The sequence below is a fragment of the Parus major genome, chromosome 14 (assembly GCF_001522545.3).
Source record: "Parus major isolate Abel chromosome 14, Parus_major1.1, whole genome shotgun sequence".
NCBI lineage: Eukaryota > Metazoa > Chordata > Aves > Passeriformes > Paridae > Parus > Parus major.
In genome coordinates, this window is record NC_031783.1 from 16,178,785 (window position 1) to 16,193,477 (window position 14,693).

General features: G+C 38.4%; 2 protein-coding genes across 3 annotated transcripts; one reads left to right on the forward strand and one right to left on the reverse strand.

The window, feature by feature from the left end:
• Nucleotides 1-1,641: 1,641 nt before the first annotated feature.
• TSR3 (TSR3 ribosome maturation factor) lies at nucleotides 1,642-5,045 on the reverse strand. The gene is made up of 6 exons (XM_015642468.1): nucleotides 4,943-5,045; nucleotides 4,629-4,845; nucleotides 3,581-3,774; nucleotides 2,674-2,847; nucleotides 1,897-1,960; nucleotides 1,642-1,805 (listed from the first exon to the last, which is right to left on the reverse strand). Exons 1-6 carry the CDS (start codon nucleotides 5,022-5,024, stop codon nucleotides 1,673-1,675), a joined length of 864 nt encoding a protein of 287 aa, XP_015497954.1. The 5' UTR covers nucleotides 5,025-5,045; the 3' UTR covers nucleotides 1,642-1,672.
• Nucleotides 5,023-14,579, forward strand: GNPTG (N-acetylglucosamine-1-phosphate transferase subunit gamma). Of its 2 annotated transcripts, none has more exons than XM_015642465.1 (11): nucleotides 5,023-5,131; nucleotides 5,212-5,266; nucleotides 5,522-5,589; nucleotides 7,707-7,761; nucleotides 7,873-7,956; nucleotides 8,898-8,991; nucleotides 10,277-10,391; nucleotides 10,935-11,017; nucleotides 11,270-11,398; nucleotides 12,815-12,896; nucleotides 14,046-14,579. In XM_015642465.1, exons 1-11 carry the CDS (start codon nucleotides 5,023-5,025, stop codon nucleotides 14,171-14,173), a joined length of 1,002 nt encoding a protein of 333 aa, XP_015497951.1. In that variant the 3' UTR covers nucleotides 14,174-14,579. The 2 variants fall into 2 exon arrangements, with proteins under 2 accessions (XP_015497951.1, XP_015497953.1); XM_015642467.2 differs by having other exon boundaries at nucleotides 5,085-5,131; nucleotides 5,235-5,266.
• Nucleotides 14,580-14,693: the final 114 nt, after the last annotated feature.

The following is a 14,693-nucleotide window of genomic DNA, read 5'->3' on the forward strand; positions in this document are numbered from 1 at the left end:
ACGTGAGCTTAGATTGATATGAACAATAACAGAAGTTGTCCAAGGAATGCTGAGGATTTTTAATGGTGCTTGTTTATCAGAAATAATTTTGTACCTTTTTCCGTATGTTAATGCATATAGCTTCTAGGGAAAGGACGTGCTCTATGCAATTACAGTTTCCTTCTGTAAAGGAAATCTGTTCAGTTATGTAAGTAATTTTCATGTATGTCAAGCTGGTAACGCCCTTTATTACTTTCACTGCTTTTTTAATTGTATTTAAGTCAAAATTATTCTGCAACACAAAAAAAAAATGTGAAAGGCTTTGTTCCATCTGAGCTTAGCTTCTTCAGTGTTTTTATTAAAAAAATAGCTACTGCTCAACACTTAAGCTAATTTAAGTTTTACAGCTCTGTTCCCAGGTCTGTTTTGCTTGTCTGCATTTTATTACTATAGCTTTAGAATGTAAAAGCATCCCCCACAAATTAGAATAGCTGACATGCTCACATTGTTCTCAGTCCTTTAAAAATTACGCTGAATTGCTTTCTTGTCACTGTCTAAGAAATCCTTGCTAAAACAGCACATTTGGTAAAGACTTCATATGTGTGGGGAAGTTACTGAAAAAACTGAATCAGAGGAAAAGTCTCCTTGTAGAATTAATTTACTTGTGCTTCTTGTTTTCAAAAGGGAAATTGAGTATTTGTACCACTCAAACTGCTGCTGTTACTCCCAGCTCTAGCTCCAGTAGCACTAGTATTTAATCCCTCTAGTAGTGGATGGACGAGAAGGTCCAGTGATGTGAAGAACTTTGATTTGTGAAGGTGAGTCTACAAATTCTCCTTAGTATCTCCAATTCTACTGAAGGATTGCTAAAGTTTAGGTTTCTGTTGGCTGCTTGAAACTCCAAAGAGTATTCTGTTTAAATATATAGAAAACAACCGCTAACAGCTTATTTTCACTATACAAACTGGGAGGCATAGGAGAAAGTGACCTAAGATACCAGTGTGTTGCAAGTCTGTCGTAAAGCTTTAAGGGCCAGACAATGTGTATTTCTGACTTGGTACAGTGCCACTTTGAGTGATGAAAATATACAGAGATAGCACTGATGAACCTGTGATCTGAAATTTCACAGTACAGTTCTGAATACAAAGCGCCAAAACACTGGTATTGCTTAGGAATGTATAAGAGTAAATAAAGCGAGCAATTAAAGTTCTGAAAAGACATACTGAGATGTTAAAGCAATTCCAAGAAGCATTTTTTCCTTTCAAGCTTAACTCAGTTTATTCAAAATAGATGAAGTAGTTTTGCAGGTTCAAGCCTGCAAAAAGTCAGACTCCCTATGTGGTATGTTGTGCCTATGAATAGGTCAATAGCTTAGTCATGTTTTCCTGTTGAAATATAGACCAGAAGTTAAGAAAGTTTACCTAATACACTATTAGTTAAAAATAATCCCCTATGAGCCTCTTTCCAAACACGTTGATTAGAATACAGGGTTATTTTTTAACTTGTAACTAAGCTTCAAATGCCTTACAAAATAATTTAACATTCCATACTTACCTAAAAATTAAATAACCCAGAGCCCTTGTGCATAAAAAGACGTACAAACCTGCACCAAGACTGAGATTTGCTAAGCACCAAGTTACAGATGAACAAGACACACTCAAGTATTCACAAGAAAATTTCTTTATACGAGGTATTACAACTCCGTGGGATTATTGGGGGGGTTTATTTCATCTTGACTGCTCTCATCAGTGCTTTCACTGCTTTCAGTGGCATCATCTGGATTGCTCATGTTGTCCTCCTCAGAGTCTTCCTTGCTTTGTGCTAGACTGGAAACATTTTTCAAAATTTTAAGAGCAAAATAACTCATAGAGAGTAGAAGTTCTAAGTAGAACTAGTATATAGATTAAATTTCATTACCCTGAGGAATTGACTGGCCTGTTGGGATTAGAAAATTCTTTTTCTAAGTCAACGTCAAATGGATCTGGAAAAAGAAGGAAAAACTGCAGAAGGTGAAAAAAGCATTTTCTTAGCCCCTGGCCTAGTTTACAGGGCTTAATCACCCTGAAAGGAAAGTGTTAATTAGGATAATCTCTTCATACATTGATTATTTGCCTTTCTTTGCGCCTTCTTGAACGAGACCGAGCACTCACCTGTGAATACAGCATGAAATACTGGGATAACAATAAATCACTGGAAGAGCTTGGGAATAAACTACTTGTACTTATGAATTATTTTGATTATGGGTCTCATTTTAAACATCTTTATTGAGGACTGTATGTCTGTAACTAACTTGCTGTCTGACTGTATGCCTATATTTCTCTTACAGTTCATTCTCCATTCCTAGTCTTTTTACTCATAATCTGCTTTTAACATCTGTATTTAAAACAAGGAAGCATCGTATTTTGCTCCCAACTTTTCCAGTTTGGTTAGTTGAATAGGGGGTAAACTGCTTCACAGTTCAGCCATGAGTACACTACTCTGTGCATTAAATTGCTTCAGTCATTTTCACCTATTTTACTTGGGGGAAAAAAGGTCAAACAGGCACACTTACCACAGGATAAAAACAGAACAGCACATATCAGCAAAGCACTTACCTCCCACCTTGCTAATTATTTTCATGATATTTAAGGAAAAGACTGTGAAGAAACTAGTAAGAAAAAGGGTATGTGTAGTGTTTCTGTGTTTTAATCTTACCTACTTCTTCGCCTTTTTTTTCTTGGACACAGGCTAGAAAGTCCTTTTCAATGCTTAGCACATCGTCCTGGCAATGACAGGCTGCATATTTTTCCAAGAGATTTTTGTTCAGGTCAATAAATGTCTTACCCCATTTAAATTTCCTTAGAAGAATGGTGGCTAGATCTGGGAATCCTGAAACAAAATAAATTATCAGTTTTCTTCTTAATAGTGTGAGATTTCACTCAGCTTACATGTTTCTAGTTCAGTATGTGCATACATGTCAATTCAACAGAAAGATGTTTGCCAGTGTTTCATTCAGTGTAAGGGGATTAAAACTTTTGGAAAGACTGCAAATATTTTCAGTTTAACTTGAAACATGGAACTGAATCCAAGAATAGTTCATAGCCTTTTAGCGAGTGTTACATAAAAATAATTTGTATGGGTAATGAATGATTCAAGCTCTAGAGCCCACAGCCCCTTAGTACAAGACCAGTTGTACATACAGTATTTTCACAAGATAAGATTTGTCTGCAGTGTGGTAGAGCATTTCTCTTACCAAAGTTCTGTGTCTGCAAACCATTACAAGAGGGGGGGCAGTTTCTTTTGTTCTTACCCAGACCTTGCCCTATAAGCCCAGCAAAGGTGCCTAAGGATTGATTCATGCTGTCTTCTAACATTAGGCACCATCCAGACAGAATGAGAATTATCAGTTTGTGTCCTGTTTCGTAGCTAACATGAATACTCCACAGCTACCTCAGTGCCACTGATACACATACTTGGAAGAAAGCTAGACGATCTGATCCCAAAGTCAAGAAAGTGATGACCTGTGTGACAGCATTTATTTTGTCGTAAACCATCTCTTCTGATTTATTAAGGATGTAGGAATTGCTAGCAACATACTTCACATCAGACAAATTGAACCTACCGACAATGCAAAATGCTGCAGCAAAAGCTTCCACACAGGACAGCTTGCACGGCCGACCATAGTTAACAGGATTTGCAGCCACTAAGTAAGGCAGCAATCGCAGATGACTCCCCCTCATTCTCTTAAAGGGAGTTTCTTCTAATTTAGCCCATGAGCAATCTATGACTGCAATCCCACTCTGAGCAATGACACGCCTGAAAAAAAGAAAGTCACTGTATTTGAAAAATTGTCACCATTATACTGAAGAAGTGAGAATTCCAATTGCCACTTTATATTAGCAACAAACTTGCATGCAACCCGTTTCTCAATCAAAACCCACAGGATTTACAAGAGCCTATAACAGCGATGGAATGAGAAAGAATACTAGCATGGTTTTCCTCCAAATATGCAAATGGCAAAAAAATGTTTATCCGTATATTTCAAAATGAAAAGTGAATAATGCTAGGTTTAAAAATGTGACAGAGAAGTGTGATTAATAGTAACATTCAATCAAACCTTAAAGTACATAAAAGCTCCGATTTAGGTTCTCGGCTAGCTTATCTCTGCTTCTAGAGACAAATCTTTTCTCTGAGTAAGTATATCTTCGTAAAAATTCTGCAGGCACATTTGAAGAAAATTCTCATTTCCCGAAAAAAGTTTTCCGGTCAATACATTGTGTTGTCTAACCGAAGAACTTAAATATGGCATGATAAAAGACACAGTAGCTACAGGCCCATGTTCTGAAGAAATTAACCTACAAAACGTGCACCTTGATTTTTCAGTGAGATCTACAGATGATTTTCTCATCTGATACCGGCTGTGTAAAAGTGTTAAGCTGATTTAATAAAACGGCTGTTTCTCGTGTTCATGCATCAGAGTAATGTACTAAGAATTTTATTAATGTACTACAATTTTATTCCGTGTGAGTTTTGGCCATGAGGCAGTGGTTCAAATGCTCTCCCTAATACAGCATCAGGACGGTACTTGAACCAAATGCTCTCCCTCACAGTCGGCGCCTCCCCGCCTTTCCCCGCCGCCCCGGTTTTGCCAACAGGCGTCGGGGCCGCACCTGTCAGCGGGAGAGACGTACTCCGTGGCCAGCGGACTCAGGACGACGCCCGGGAATCTCTGGCGGAGGCGCAGTGTTCGCAGCAACCCCTTCCGGGCTAGTTTTCTCCCGGTGCATTTCTTGGGATCGCAGTGTCCGAGCTCCCACATGGCAAGGGGGCAGGGGAACCTGGCCTCCCGAGCGTCCCCATCCGCGGCCCTCTCCCCTTCCAGGCAAGCTGAAAACAGCAGGTGTACATCAATGCCCAGCGGCGACGCGGCGCTGCCCGGCAGAACCCGCCTGTCCTTGCCCGCGTCCCGTGGCGCCTCACGCACCTCTCAGCGCGGCCTCCGCTTCCGCCGCGAAAGTCTCGAGGCTGCGAGCCCCGCGCCGGCCCCCGCGCCGGCCGCGTTCCATGGCCGCGCTCGGCGGAGACTCCGCCCCTCGGCGTCGCGCGCTTCCGCTTCCCGCGGAACAGGCGATGGCGGCCCGGCTGCTGCTGGCGGCGCTGAGCGCGGCGCTGGGTAGGTGCGGGGGCCGCGGCGGGGATGGGCGCGCCAGCGGCTTGGTCCATCCGCCGCGCCCAACTGCTCTCTCCTAATAGGTCTCTTCGCCTCGGCGGGTAAGATGAAGATCGTGGAGGAGCCGAATACGTTCGGGTACGTGATCGCCTGCTCGCCGTGTCGTCCCGCGATCCGCCCGCCCTCGGCGGGTTCGGGTCTCTGTGCCGTTGTGCCCGCTCCAGCCCGTTTCTTCCTCGGGGAATGGGGCGCCGAGCCGGGCCGCTGCCGCAGACCCCTCTGTTGGCCCGCGGGCAGCGGCTGTCGGTGTTGAAACACACAGGTAGGGGAGGATGTAGGCACGGCCAGATGCATAACTCAGCCTTAAACGTGTGACTTTCCTTCTTTTGAAAGGTTGAATAACCCATTCTTGCCTCAAACAAATAGGCTGCAGCCAAAGATGTCCCCGTCTGCAGTATCAGGTATATGCAACCATTACTTTTTTTTTTTTTTTTTTTTTTTTTTTCCCCTCCAGTTTTCATCATTTAGCAGCACTTGTTTGCAGGGCAAATAGTCTATTTCTACTTTACACACACAGAACCAAATTTTGCATGAGATTTTATAGGCATCCTGGAAAATAAGCACAGGCAAATATATTTCATTGTGCTCCTGAAGGATTAAAACCTAGATTAACTTCAGTGGTGGTTCCAGGTCCCAGTGCTCTTAGTGCTGTTTTGGTGACAGAACTATCCATGTGTTTTATTCTGTGCTTTTCTAGCCTGTCACAGATTTTGATTTTATTCCACAGTAAATACTCTTTTCTTCTTGACACAGTCCTCAGTGTCATTGAGATTATAATATAAAAGTCGTCCCATCATCTGGTAGTGCTTCATACCCAAAAATAGTTTAAAAAAAAGTCCTAAAAGTACTCTTGGAACCAGTCAGAGGGGCTCAGTTTCACACACAGCCTAGATGTTGCAACATAAATACACCACTTAGGCAAAATAAACAGGAATGTAAAAAATTCTAGGCCATCTATAGAGGGGAGCAGATAAACACTGAAGGCAAAGACTAAACAAAAGGGAGTGAATCTTGTCTCTCTGCTAACCTTAGGCACAGACTTAAACCTTGTTCAGATTCAAGAAAAGCATTTTGGTATGACAACATTGAATGTGATTATGCTTAATGTTTTCTTTCATGTTTTATAAACTCATATCAAGTGTATAACGTGTATAACTGCATGAGAAACATGAAATAGTTAGAAATGGGATTAGTCATGACATGCAGGATGGAAAGATGCCAAATGTAGCAGGAAAAAAGGACAGCACACCAGAAATCCCTTTTTCTATGTTGTAGGATCTTACATGTAGCCAAAAATTGGAAGTGTATATGGAACACGAACCTAGGGCATGGAACCTTGCCTTGCACAAGTACTTCTTTAGCATGAAAACCGTACTTGTTCTTTTCTTCTACAAAACAGTTGGCGTAATAGTTCTGGTAATTTCTACAGCATCTGCCCTGGAAAGGGAGACACAAATTTCATGGGTTTCTCACATTTGCTGCTTTTCATCTGTGGGGAGAGCATCCTAATCACCGGGGCACAGATTTCATGTAGTAGAGGAGCAAACCCTTTGGCCTAGCCCATCTCTAGAATGAAATGCAAGATCATACAGTCAGAAGAATACTTGGGAAAGAGAACCTGCCTGTATCCCAGTGGTTAAAGCATTATGGAGGGCATGATTCTGATAGTCTGACCTTTGTAGGATTGCTTGTCTAGATACCTGGAAAAAGTACCCTCACAATCCTGACAGTGGGGAATTAGAATCCAGGATGGGGTTTTACTTTATATGCTTTGTAATCTCCTTTCTTCTTTCCTCATAAATATTTAGTAATTCCAAGGAAAATTTCCTTACACAAGAGATACTGAAATACTCCTCTAGCATTCAGAACTTTTCAGCCTCTTTTTCATGAAAAGTTACCTATCTTGGATTCCTTTAACAAGCAAGCCTTGTAATCAATAATACAAGAATAGAATCGCAACTGCTGACCTGTCTGACAGCAAAAAGTTTATCTTGTTAAATATTACCTGGATCAGACCGTGAAGGCAAACAGTGAAAAGGATTATCCAGTTAGAGAATCCCAGTGAACCTTAAGTATGCAGCACTGTCAATATTTTGAACAAGTGGGCTTTACTAGTGTAAACTAGTAAACTTGCAGAGTTTGGATGAATTTGGAGACAGCTGCCAAGCAAGAGTTTCAGTGATTTCAGTGTTAGATTGTGGCAGGATCTGCACTGATGATTCCTATTATGGACCCGGCCTCCAAATGTTAATTTTTACACAGGCTTCACATTTTTGTTGTCAAAAGAGGCTTATCTATCTCACTGGGTAGTGAGAATGAAAAACGTTAAAGATCATGACGCAAACCAGTATAGTGCTAGTGAGAACTTACAGTAATTCTTATGGAAGATAAAAATTTCCTTAGGTACAGCAGGAAACTAAATTTGTCACATACTCCTTGCACTTTTGTCACCACAGTAGCTTGCTTAAATTTAACCAAAACATTATTTTTCCTTTATGTCATGTTGTGATGTTTTTAGGCCCTGCACATCTCTTTAGGCTTGCTGGCAAGTGTTTCAGTTTTATGGAATCCACGTGAGTAATGGATTTGGATATTTGTTTATATACTTACTAGGAATTAAATAGATTTTTTTAATTCCAGTCTGAAGCCTTTCTTATTTTCTGTTTCTTTTCTCTTATTTTAAGGTACAAGTATGAGTTCTGTCCATTCCATAATGTCACTCAGCATGAGCAGACTTTTCGATGGAATGCCTATAGTGGGATTTTAGGGTGAGGCATTTAGACCTTTTACGTTTTAGCTATGTTGTCAGCAGGCCATTTCATAGATTGCAAAAAGGAGACAGTTTTAAAAATAAGATTAATACTAACCTCGTCTTTTAGCTGGAGACTGATTAATAACCAAATGACAACTGCAAGTATGATATGTTCATGTGAGAAATTCAATAGTGTCTAAATACAGCTTATATAAATACAGATTTCATGTCCAGTAACTATTTGCAGTTTTAGTTAAATACAAAAATTATAAAATTAAAAGAGTGCTTCATGCCTAATGGTTGTTAAACATAATGTACACTCCAAAAAAAGTATCCCAAAGTAGTTAAAGACCCTGGATCATAATATTGCCAAATCATAATACCTAAAATATATCTAAGTATAAATCAGACCATTGCTTTTCTATATATTTTGTATATAGATGCCTCTTTTTTTTTTCCAATGTGCAAAATGGTAAGCCAGTATGTGAGGAAACTGGTACATCACCATGCTGAGGGTATCATTTGCTTTAGGACTAGCAGAAGTAGACAGCTACCAGTAGTTTCTGTAGATGCTTCCAGCAGCACTAAAAATCCTGCAATCAAACTGAGTTGCATATGGTACTTAGCCTCATGGAATTTGTTGTGGGATTGATCTATAAACTGTACGTTACTGGACCTAAACACAGATTTCTAAGTGCAAATAGTTTGCAAACTGAAATTTTATCCAAAACTCTGCTCTCAAAAAGTGCTATTGAAGTGTCCTATATGGCATCCTGCATAACAAACTACACTGCTTCCAAGGTGTTGGCTATAGGAAATGGAAATACTGAGACAACAAAAAAGAAGTACATACACTTAAATTAAACATGGTATTAAGGGTATTGTTGGTCTTCTTCCTGAGGGTTCACATTTTTCTGCCCAGTAACTTAAAACAAAATAGTGTCCTCTTTTTTTCAGAATCTGGCATGAATGGGAAATTGACAACAACACATTTATTGGAATGTGGATGAGGGAAGGAGACTCCTGTGAAACCAAGAGCAGACAGACAAAGGTATAATAGCAGTAGACTATGCTAATTCAGACAGCATGACTCTGCATACACTTGGGAGACTACAAACTGAAACATTCCTACCCTGAAGAAGTCATCATTTAAGCTGTGATAGAAAACAGAAAGATGAATTCCTGCAGAAACTGTGTGAATGACTGGAGGAGGAAAGCTAGAATCAGGAGAAAATTTAGAAGACATTCACTTAGGTTTTCTTGTCAGTTACTTGCAACTCTTTTTCCTTGATAGAGTGGTATAATTACTACTGTAGAAATACAATACAGTGCTTTGTAATTAGTGTCAGGCAAAATAAAGAAAAAGAGCTCTTTCTTGAAATCAAGATGCCAGCCTATTAAAAACATCCAGAAAAAAGGAGGGAAATTAATTAGGCAGGTAACAATAGCATCCTGAGAAGCTAAGCATGGTGTTAGAGCAAGCACTAGGGGCATTTCAAGCAGGACTTTGAAGTGATGGAGCATGTCTGGAGAAGGGCACTGGAGCTGTGGAAGGGTCTGGAGCACAAGCCTGATGAGTAGCGCCTGTCAACCAGCATCCCCAGGTCTTTTTCCACCAGGCAGCTTTCTGGCTATTCTTGCCCAAGCTTGGAGCAGTGCATGGGGTTGTCATGAGCCAGGTGCAGCGCTTTGCCTTGTTGAATCTCTTGTGATTAGCTGCCAACTTGGCTGCCATATCCTGGCCAAGGTGAAAACGTTTATACTCTAATGGAGGTGCCTGCTTAACATCTTTATTTCCCATAGCAGCTGCAGAAAGAAATTATATTCCTGTATGATCTTTGGTATTGTGATTTAAATCATTCACTGGTATTTCATTTTGAAGACAGAAAATATTGGTGCTGCAAATCTAAAGGTGAAAACAAGTCTCTGCAGTCTGGATGTGTGTTGTATTCTTAAGTTAGCACATTGGTCAGAAATAAAATTTAAGAAAACCGTGCTTATGTTAGATGAGATTCTAAAGGGTGTCCTATTCACCATCCTTTTTACTGTCATTATTGCTGGAAATAGGGTGCTTAGTAGTCCAAGGAACAGTGGTTGGTGGGGAGAATAATTTCGCATTAGAGAAAACAATTTTCACATTTGATTAAATAAATGGACAATGTCCTTGTTACGATGTTTTTTTCTGTCGGGAGGAAAAAAAAAGGCGCTGGAAGCTTTGACATGACAGTATGTAGAGCAATGCATCTACTGGCATTGGAACACAGCAGATTGAACATCAGTGATGGTATTGTTTCACGTAGACTTTTTTGCCCATCTTTGTTTTTACTGATGTTTAGGTTCATCTTGTTTGTGGAAAGAGCAATAAATTGGCTTATGTGTCTGAGCCAAGTACTTGTGTTTACTCTCTGACATTTGAGACTCCTCTTGTGTGCCATCCCCACTCACTTTTAGGTAAGATTTAATAAATGCTTTGTGGAACAGCTGGCATACTACGCTATCCTCAGAATGTCCATTTTTAGGTTGAGTTAGTACCTTAATATAAATTGGTATGAAATGTTAACATATAATGTGAAGTGTATTTTAAATCCCAGTCAATATAACACACAGGTATTTCTCAAATAAATTGTCACTGCTAGTGTAGACCCAGTGAATGTTTTTTGGCTTTTTTTTTCTTTTCTCAGACAGTAGGAATAAGCCCTGTCGTATCTGCCCATTTACTTACATTACAAAAAAGCTCAGTTGGAGTTACACTGAGCAAAGGAATACGAGGCCTTGTGTCTCTAAACAAGAAAAATTTCTAGTCATTCTCCAGACACTTTAAATGCGTGAAGCACAATTTAAGTGTAAGGCAAGCTCTTGAAAGCAGTAGAGACTGTGTAGTGTATAGAAACACTGAGTTCTTAGAACAGATATTTATGCATGATAGTAGAGGAGGAATTAACTAGAGCAGGACAGTGCTCTTGATTTTTATATGGTTTTACTTCCATTTTTCAGTTTATCCAACTCTGACTGAAGCACTACAAAGGAAGTGGGATGAAGCAGAGCAGCTTCTGTACGATGGACTAATAACTGACCAGGTTTATTAATTTTTTCCAACTCTATTTGATAAAAAAACGTTACTGTCAAATAGCCAAACTTGGCTTCTGTAGTTTCTCCTTTCGGAGTAGGTGCATTTATTCTGCAGTTGGCAAATAGTAATTTTCATGTTCTGTAACTACTATATGAACTGGTAATGAAGCTTGAGGACTTGGAATGGCCAGTACAAATTGCAAGCAGAGATAAGAGTTGAATAGATTCATTATCACCTTTTGGAAACTTTCTTTTTTTAGGGTTACAAAAAAATTCTGAAAGAGATTTTTGAGGAAGCAGGACTTCTAAAAGCAACAGAAGAAAATGAAGTTGAAAAACATAGTAAGAAAATAACTCTGGAATTTGAAACAGTGGAAAAATGCAGTAAGGTATAGAGCATAATATTTACAATGTGGAATTGCCACCTTTTTAATGTATGACAATATCAGTGGGATAGCATTATGTAAACTCCCTTGGTATTCAGCTGAATCTCTTCATGGGGTTATCTTTTCTGGTTTCCATATGTAACAGCTTGCATATAGTGTGATTTGGTATTTTTATTATAGCCCCTAAGTCAAAAACAAACCAGAAAAAACGAATGCCCAGTAAGAAGATGGGGGTTATGAAGGAATTAGTGTATGCGCTTGGGTTATGTACCTTGTAGGTACTCCTGGGGAATATCAGTTGGGAGACAGGATGGAATTACTAGTGAAGATAAATGTGTAAGCAACCTCGAGAATGTTGACACTTTTCTCTCTGGATAATTACCCAGACTTGTGTAAGAATGTATTGGCTGTTGCACGAGCAATAGGCAGAATGGCTGTATTTATTTTTTAATGACTCTTGTGTATGTCAACAGTTCTGCAACAGAACTGGAATGGAGAAAATAGAGGTAGAAGGTGTGCTTGGCCTAAAAGAGTGCGACTGTCAGAAAAAGAGCATGGAAAGGAGTTCATTCATTATAATGCAGAGTAGCAGTTGCTGTTGTCTTTTTATTTGAAAAATGTAGCAAAGACAAAACACCATGTAGTAATTCATGAATATAACCAAATAAAACCATGGGTAAGCTGAATATACTTTAATATAAAGATCACCATTTTGATCTCATAGGAGCTGGAGCAGTTACGTGATTTATTTTCTTTTTCACTTATTAACAATACAGTATTTAATAATTTCTACTTCTTTTTCTGGCTTCATCATAGCTTAATTGACATAAATTGGCTAGTTTGGTAATCAAAGAATCTTAAATACCTATTCTTTTGCTCTATCTTTATTTATGTAAACACCAAAACACACACACAAAAAAAAAAAAAAAAAAAGAAATAGGGGCTTCTCTGAGATTTCAGGTATGTGCTTTGAGTCTCAAAAGAACTCAGCAATCCCTGTCTCTTAGTTAACAGAAATTGCTGAGAAGCAAGAACATGAAGTTGCTAGGTCAAGAGTTGAGAAGCTGACAAATTTCCAGACTGCAGAATTATGATAATTATAAAATAAGGGTAGTCCTGAAGCAAACTTAAGATTTTGTTCTACGATAAAATGCTAGTTGCAGGACAGATTTGAAATAGTTCCAGAAAACATTCCTAAATTTTACTCTTGGACTTGAAAAAAGCTGGCTCCTCTTTTGGCGACTCAGACATGTATCTTTTTCTAAAATTTGCTCTGTGTTCTTGGAACAAGCATTTTAAGATCCTTAAAGTCAAAAGGTGTAACAGCTGTGCACAGAGGCATTTTTTTCTTAAAAAGTTCCAATTTAGGTACGTATTTGGAAAGTGGGAGAACTATTTTTAATGTGTTTTCTTTCTTAGGAATACAAGCAACTTTCTGAAGAAATAAAGAAACTTAGAGTTTTATTAGGTCAGCATGGTATTGCATACAAAGGAAATTCTGGTGAGATTTTTTGGTATCATTCTTTTCCATTGTTGTCAGCTCAGAATGTTAATACCCCAATGTTGTTTTCAATTACAGCAACAGTTAAATAATCTGGCATAAAATATGACGGTAAAATTCAGTAGACAAAGTTTTAAATAAGTACTTAGATTTTGATTCCTGTGCACAAGGACTTACTTTGTCCTCAAAAAATCTGTTGATGACTTGAAATTCTAGCTTTATAGAAAAATTTTGACAGCCGTTGTAACTGAAGCTTGTCTACAGTGCTTAAGGTGCCAACTTAAAAGGAAATCTATATCACATCATTAATAGCACAAATGTGTCTTTTAAGTAACTCCACTTTCTGTATTTTAACCACGAGGCCTGATTTCTTTCGTAATACTTGAAGTTTTATCTATATCTTTTTGGATTAGTTTTTCCCCTTTTTGAAGTTGCCTGGGTTTTTTTTCCCCTCTCTTTGATTTCTGTTAGGCAAGTACCGTATCACATGCAGTTCTTAGAAGGAAAGACTGGTGCTGCCCATGAAGGGGCATGGCTTATCTGGATTAATTCCAGACAAGTTGTTTCTTTCTTTTTTTTTTTTTTTTTTTTTTTTTTTGGAGGGGTTTGTAGGTTGGTATTCTGTTTGTTTGTTTGTTTGTTTGTTTTCCCGCATTGCTTCCAGACCATCAAACCCTTTATTACATGAACTATTTGTCAAAGGAGAATTTAATGTCTGGGCATATGTGTATAGACATAAATATATATCTTTTATTTTACAGGTTGTATGTTCAGAATTGGCATTTCAACAAAAAAAAGAACCTTTGACCTAATTAAATTAGCTTAAAAGTAGTGACACAGTTAATGTTTTCTTTTTGATTTGAAAAAATTTTTCTGGGAAAAAACCTCATATAAAAATTTTGTAGAACATGTCTGCACATTTAAACTATTAACAATGTAATTTGCACAGTATTTCTGCCTGTTTGGTTGTTCTTCCATTATTGCATAGTTCTTTTAATTATTGCACATTAGCAGTGTATAATCAAAAGCAGAATTCAGTTTACTCTAGAAGATTTATTTCAAAGTTATTTAGTGAACTCTGTGACAAAAATGTTTTGCTATTTAAAAGCCAAAATAACTGTTGTCTTATTAAAAAACTAAATTTTACAGCTGGAAATACCGGTGTTGAGTATGTAAGTCACCAACTGGCATCTGCATCGATGGCATCAGTTCTTAATGGGTCAAAGGATGATAAGCACCTGCATGGCAATACAAGAATTTGGAATTACACTGTATGAAGAAACTTGGGTGGTACAGAATATAAATTAAACTCAACGTGTATTATGCAAAAAAGACGATTTACCTTCTTGTGAGTATTCTTGACTTTTTGAATTTCTGCCCTAAAACAGTGCAGTGGAGTGAGGGCACACAATTATGAGAATAGCTGGCTAGTTTCTGCCAACATTTGTAACACTGATTTGCTAAGACCAGTATTTGGCACGAATTTACAGAAATATATATATATAGCCATAAGAAAGAAATAAATACAAGTTATCTAAATCTAGACAAGCAAGTAAATTAATAATCAGTATGAAAAATACACGGATAGACGTTAATATATTTTAATATTGATTATGCATTATATCTATGTGGATAAATATAGATCAATATGATAGAAATAAATATTAAATCCATTTAAATGAAGGGGTATTTTGTTTTTTATTTGGTTAGAGGCAGGGCTTGCTGAGTTTCGGTGGGGGTTTTTGGGCCGTTCCTTGGAGAAGAGTTTTTGGAAGGGGGTTACACACGTTGTTTTTT

What these genes read in the sequence shown, in the direction of transcription:
- GNPTG (XM_015642465.1), top strand. Translation starts at nt 5,023, where the DNA reads ATGGCCGCGCTCGGCGGAGACTCCGCCCCTCGGCGTCGCGCGCTTCCG. An exon ending in GCCTATAGTGGGATTTTAGG is followed by an intron (nt 7,957 to 8,897) that starts GTGAGGCATTTA and finishes TCTTTTTTTCAG; the next exon opens with AATCTGGCATGAATGGGAAA. An exon ending in CAGTGGAAAAATGCAGTAAG is followed by an intron (nt 11,399 to 12,814) that starts GTATAGAGCATA and finishes TTTCTTTCTTAG; the next exon opens with GAATACAAGCAACTTTCTGA.
- TSR3 (XM_015642468.1), bottom strand. Translation starts at nt 5,024, where the DNA reads ATGGAACGCGGCCGGCGCGGGGGCCGGCGCGGGGCTCGCAGCCTCGAG. An exon ending in AGCGGAGGCCGCGCTGAGAG is followed by an intron (nt 4,846 to 4,942) that starts GTGCGTGAGGCG and finishes TGCTGTTTTCAG; the next exon opens with CTTGCCTGGAAGGGGAGAGG. An exon ending in TGCAGCATTTTGCATTGTCG is followed by an intron (nt 2,848 to 3,580) that starts GTAGGTTCAATT and finishes ATTTTGTTTCAG; the next exon opens with GATTCCCAGATCTAGCCACC.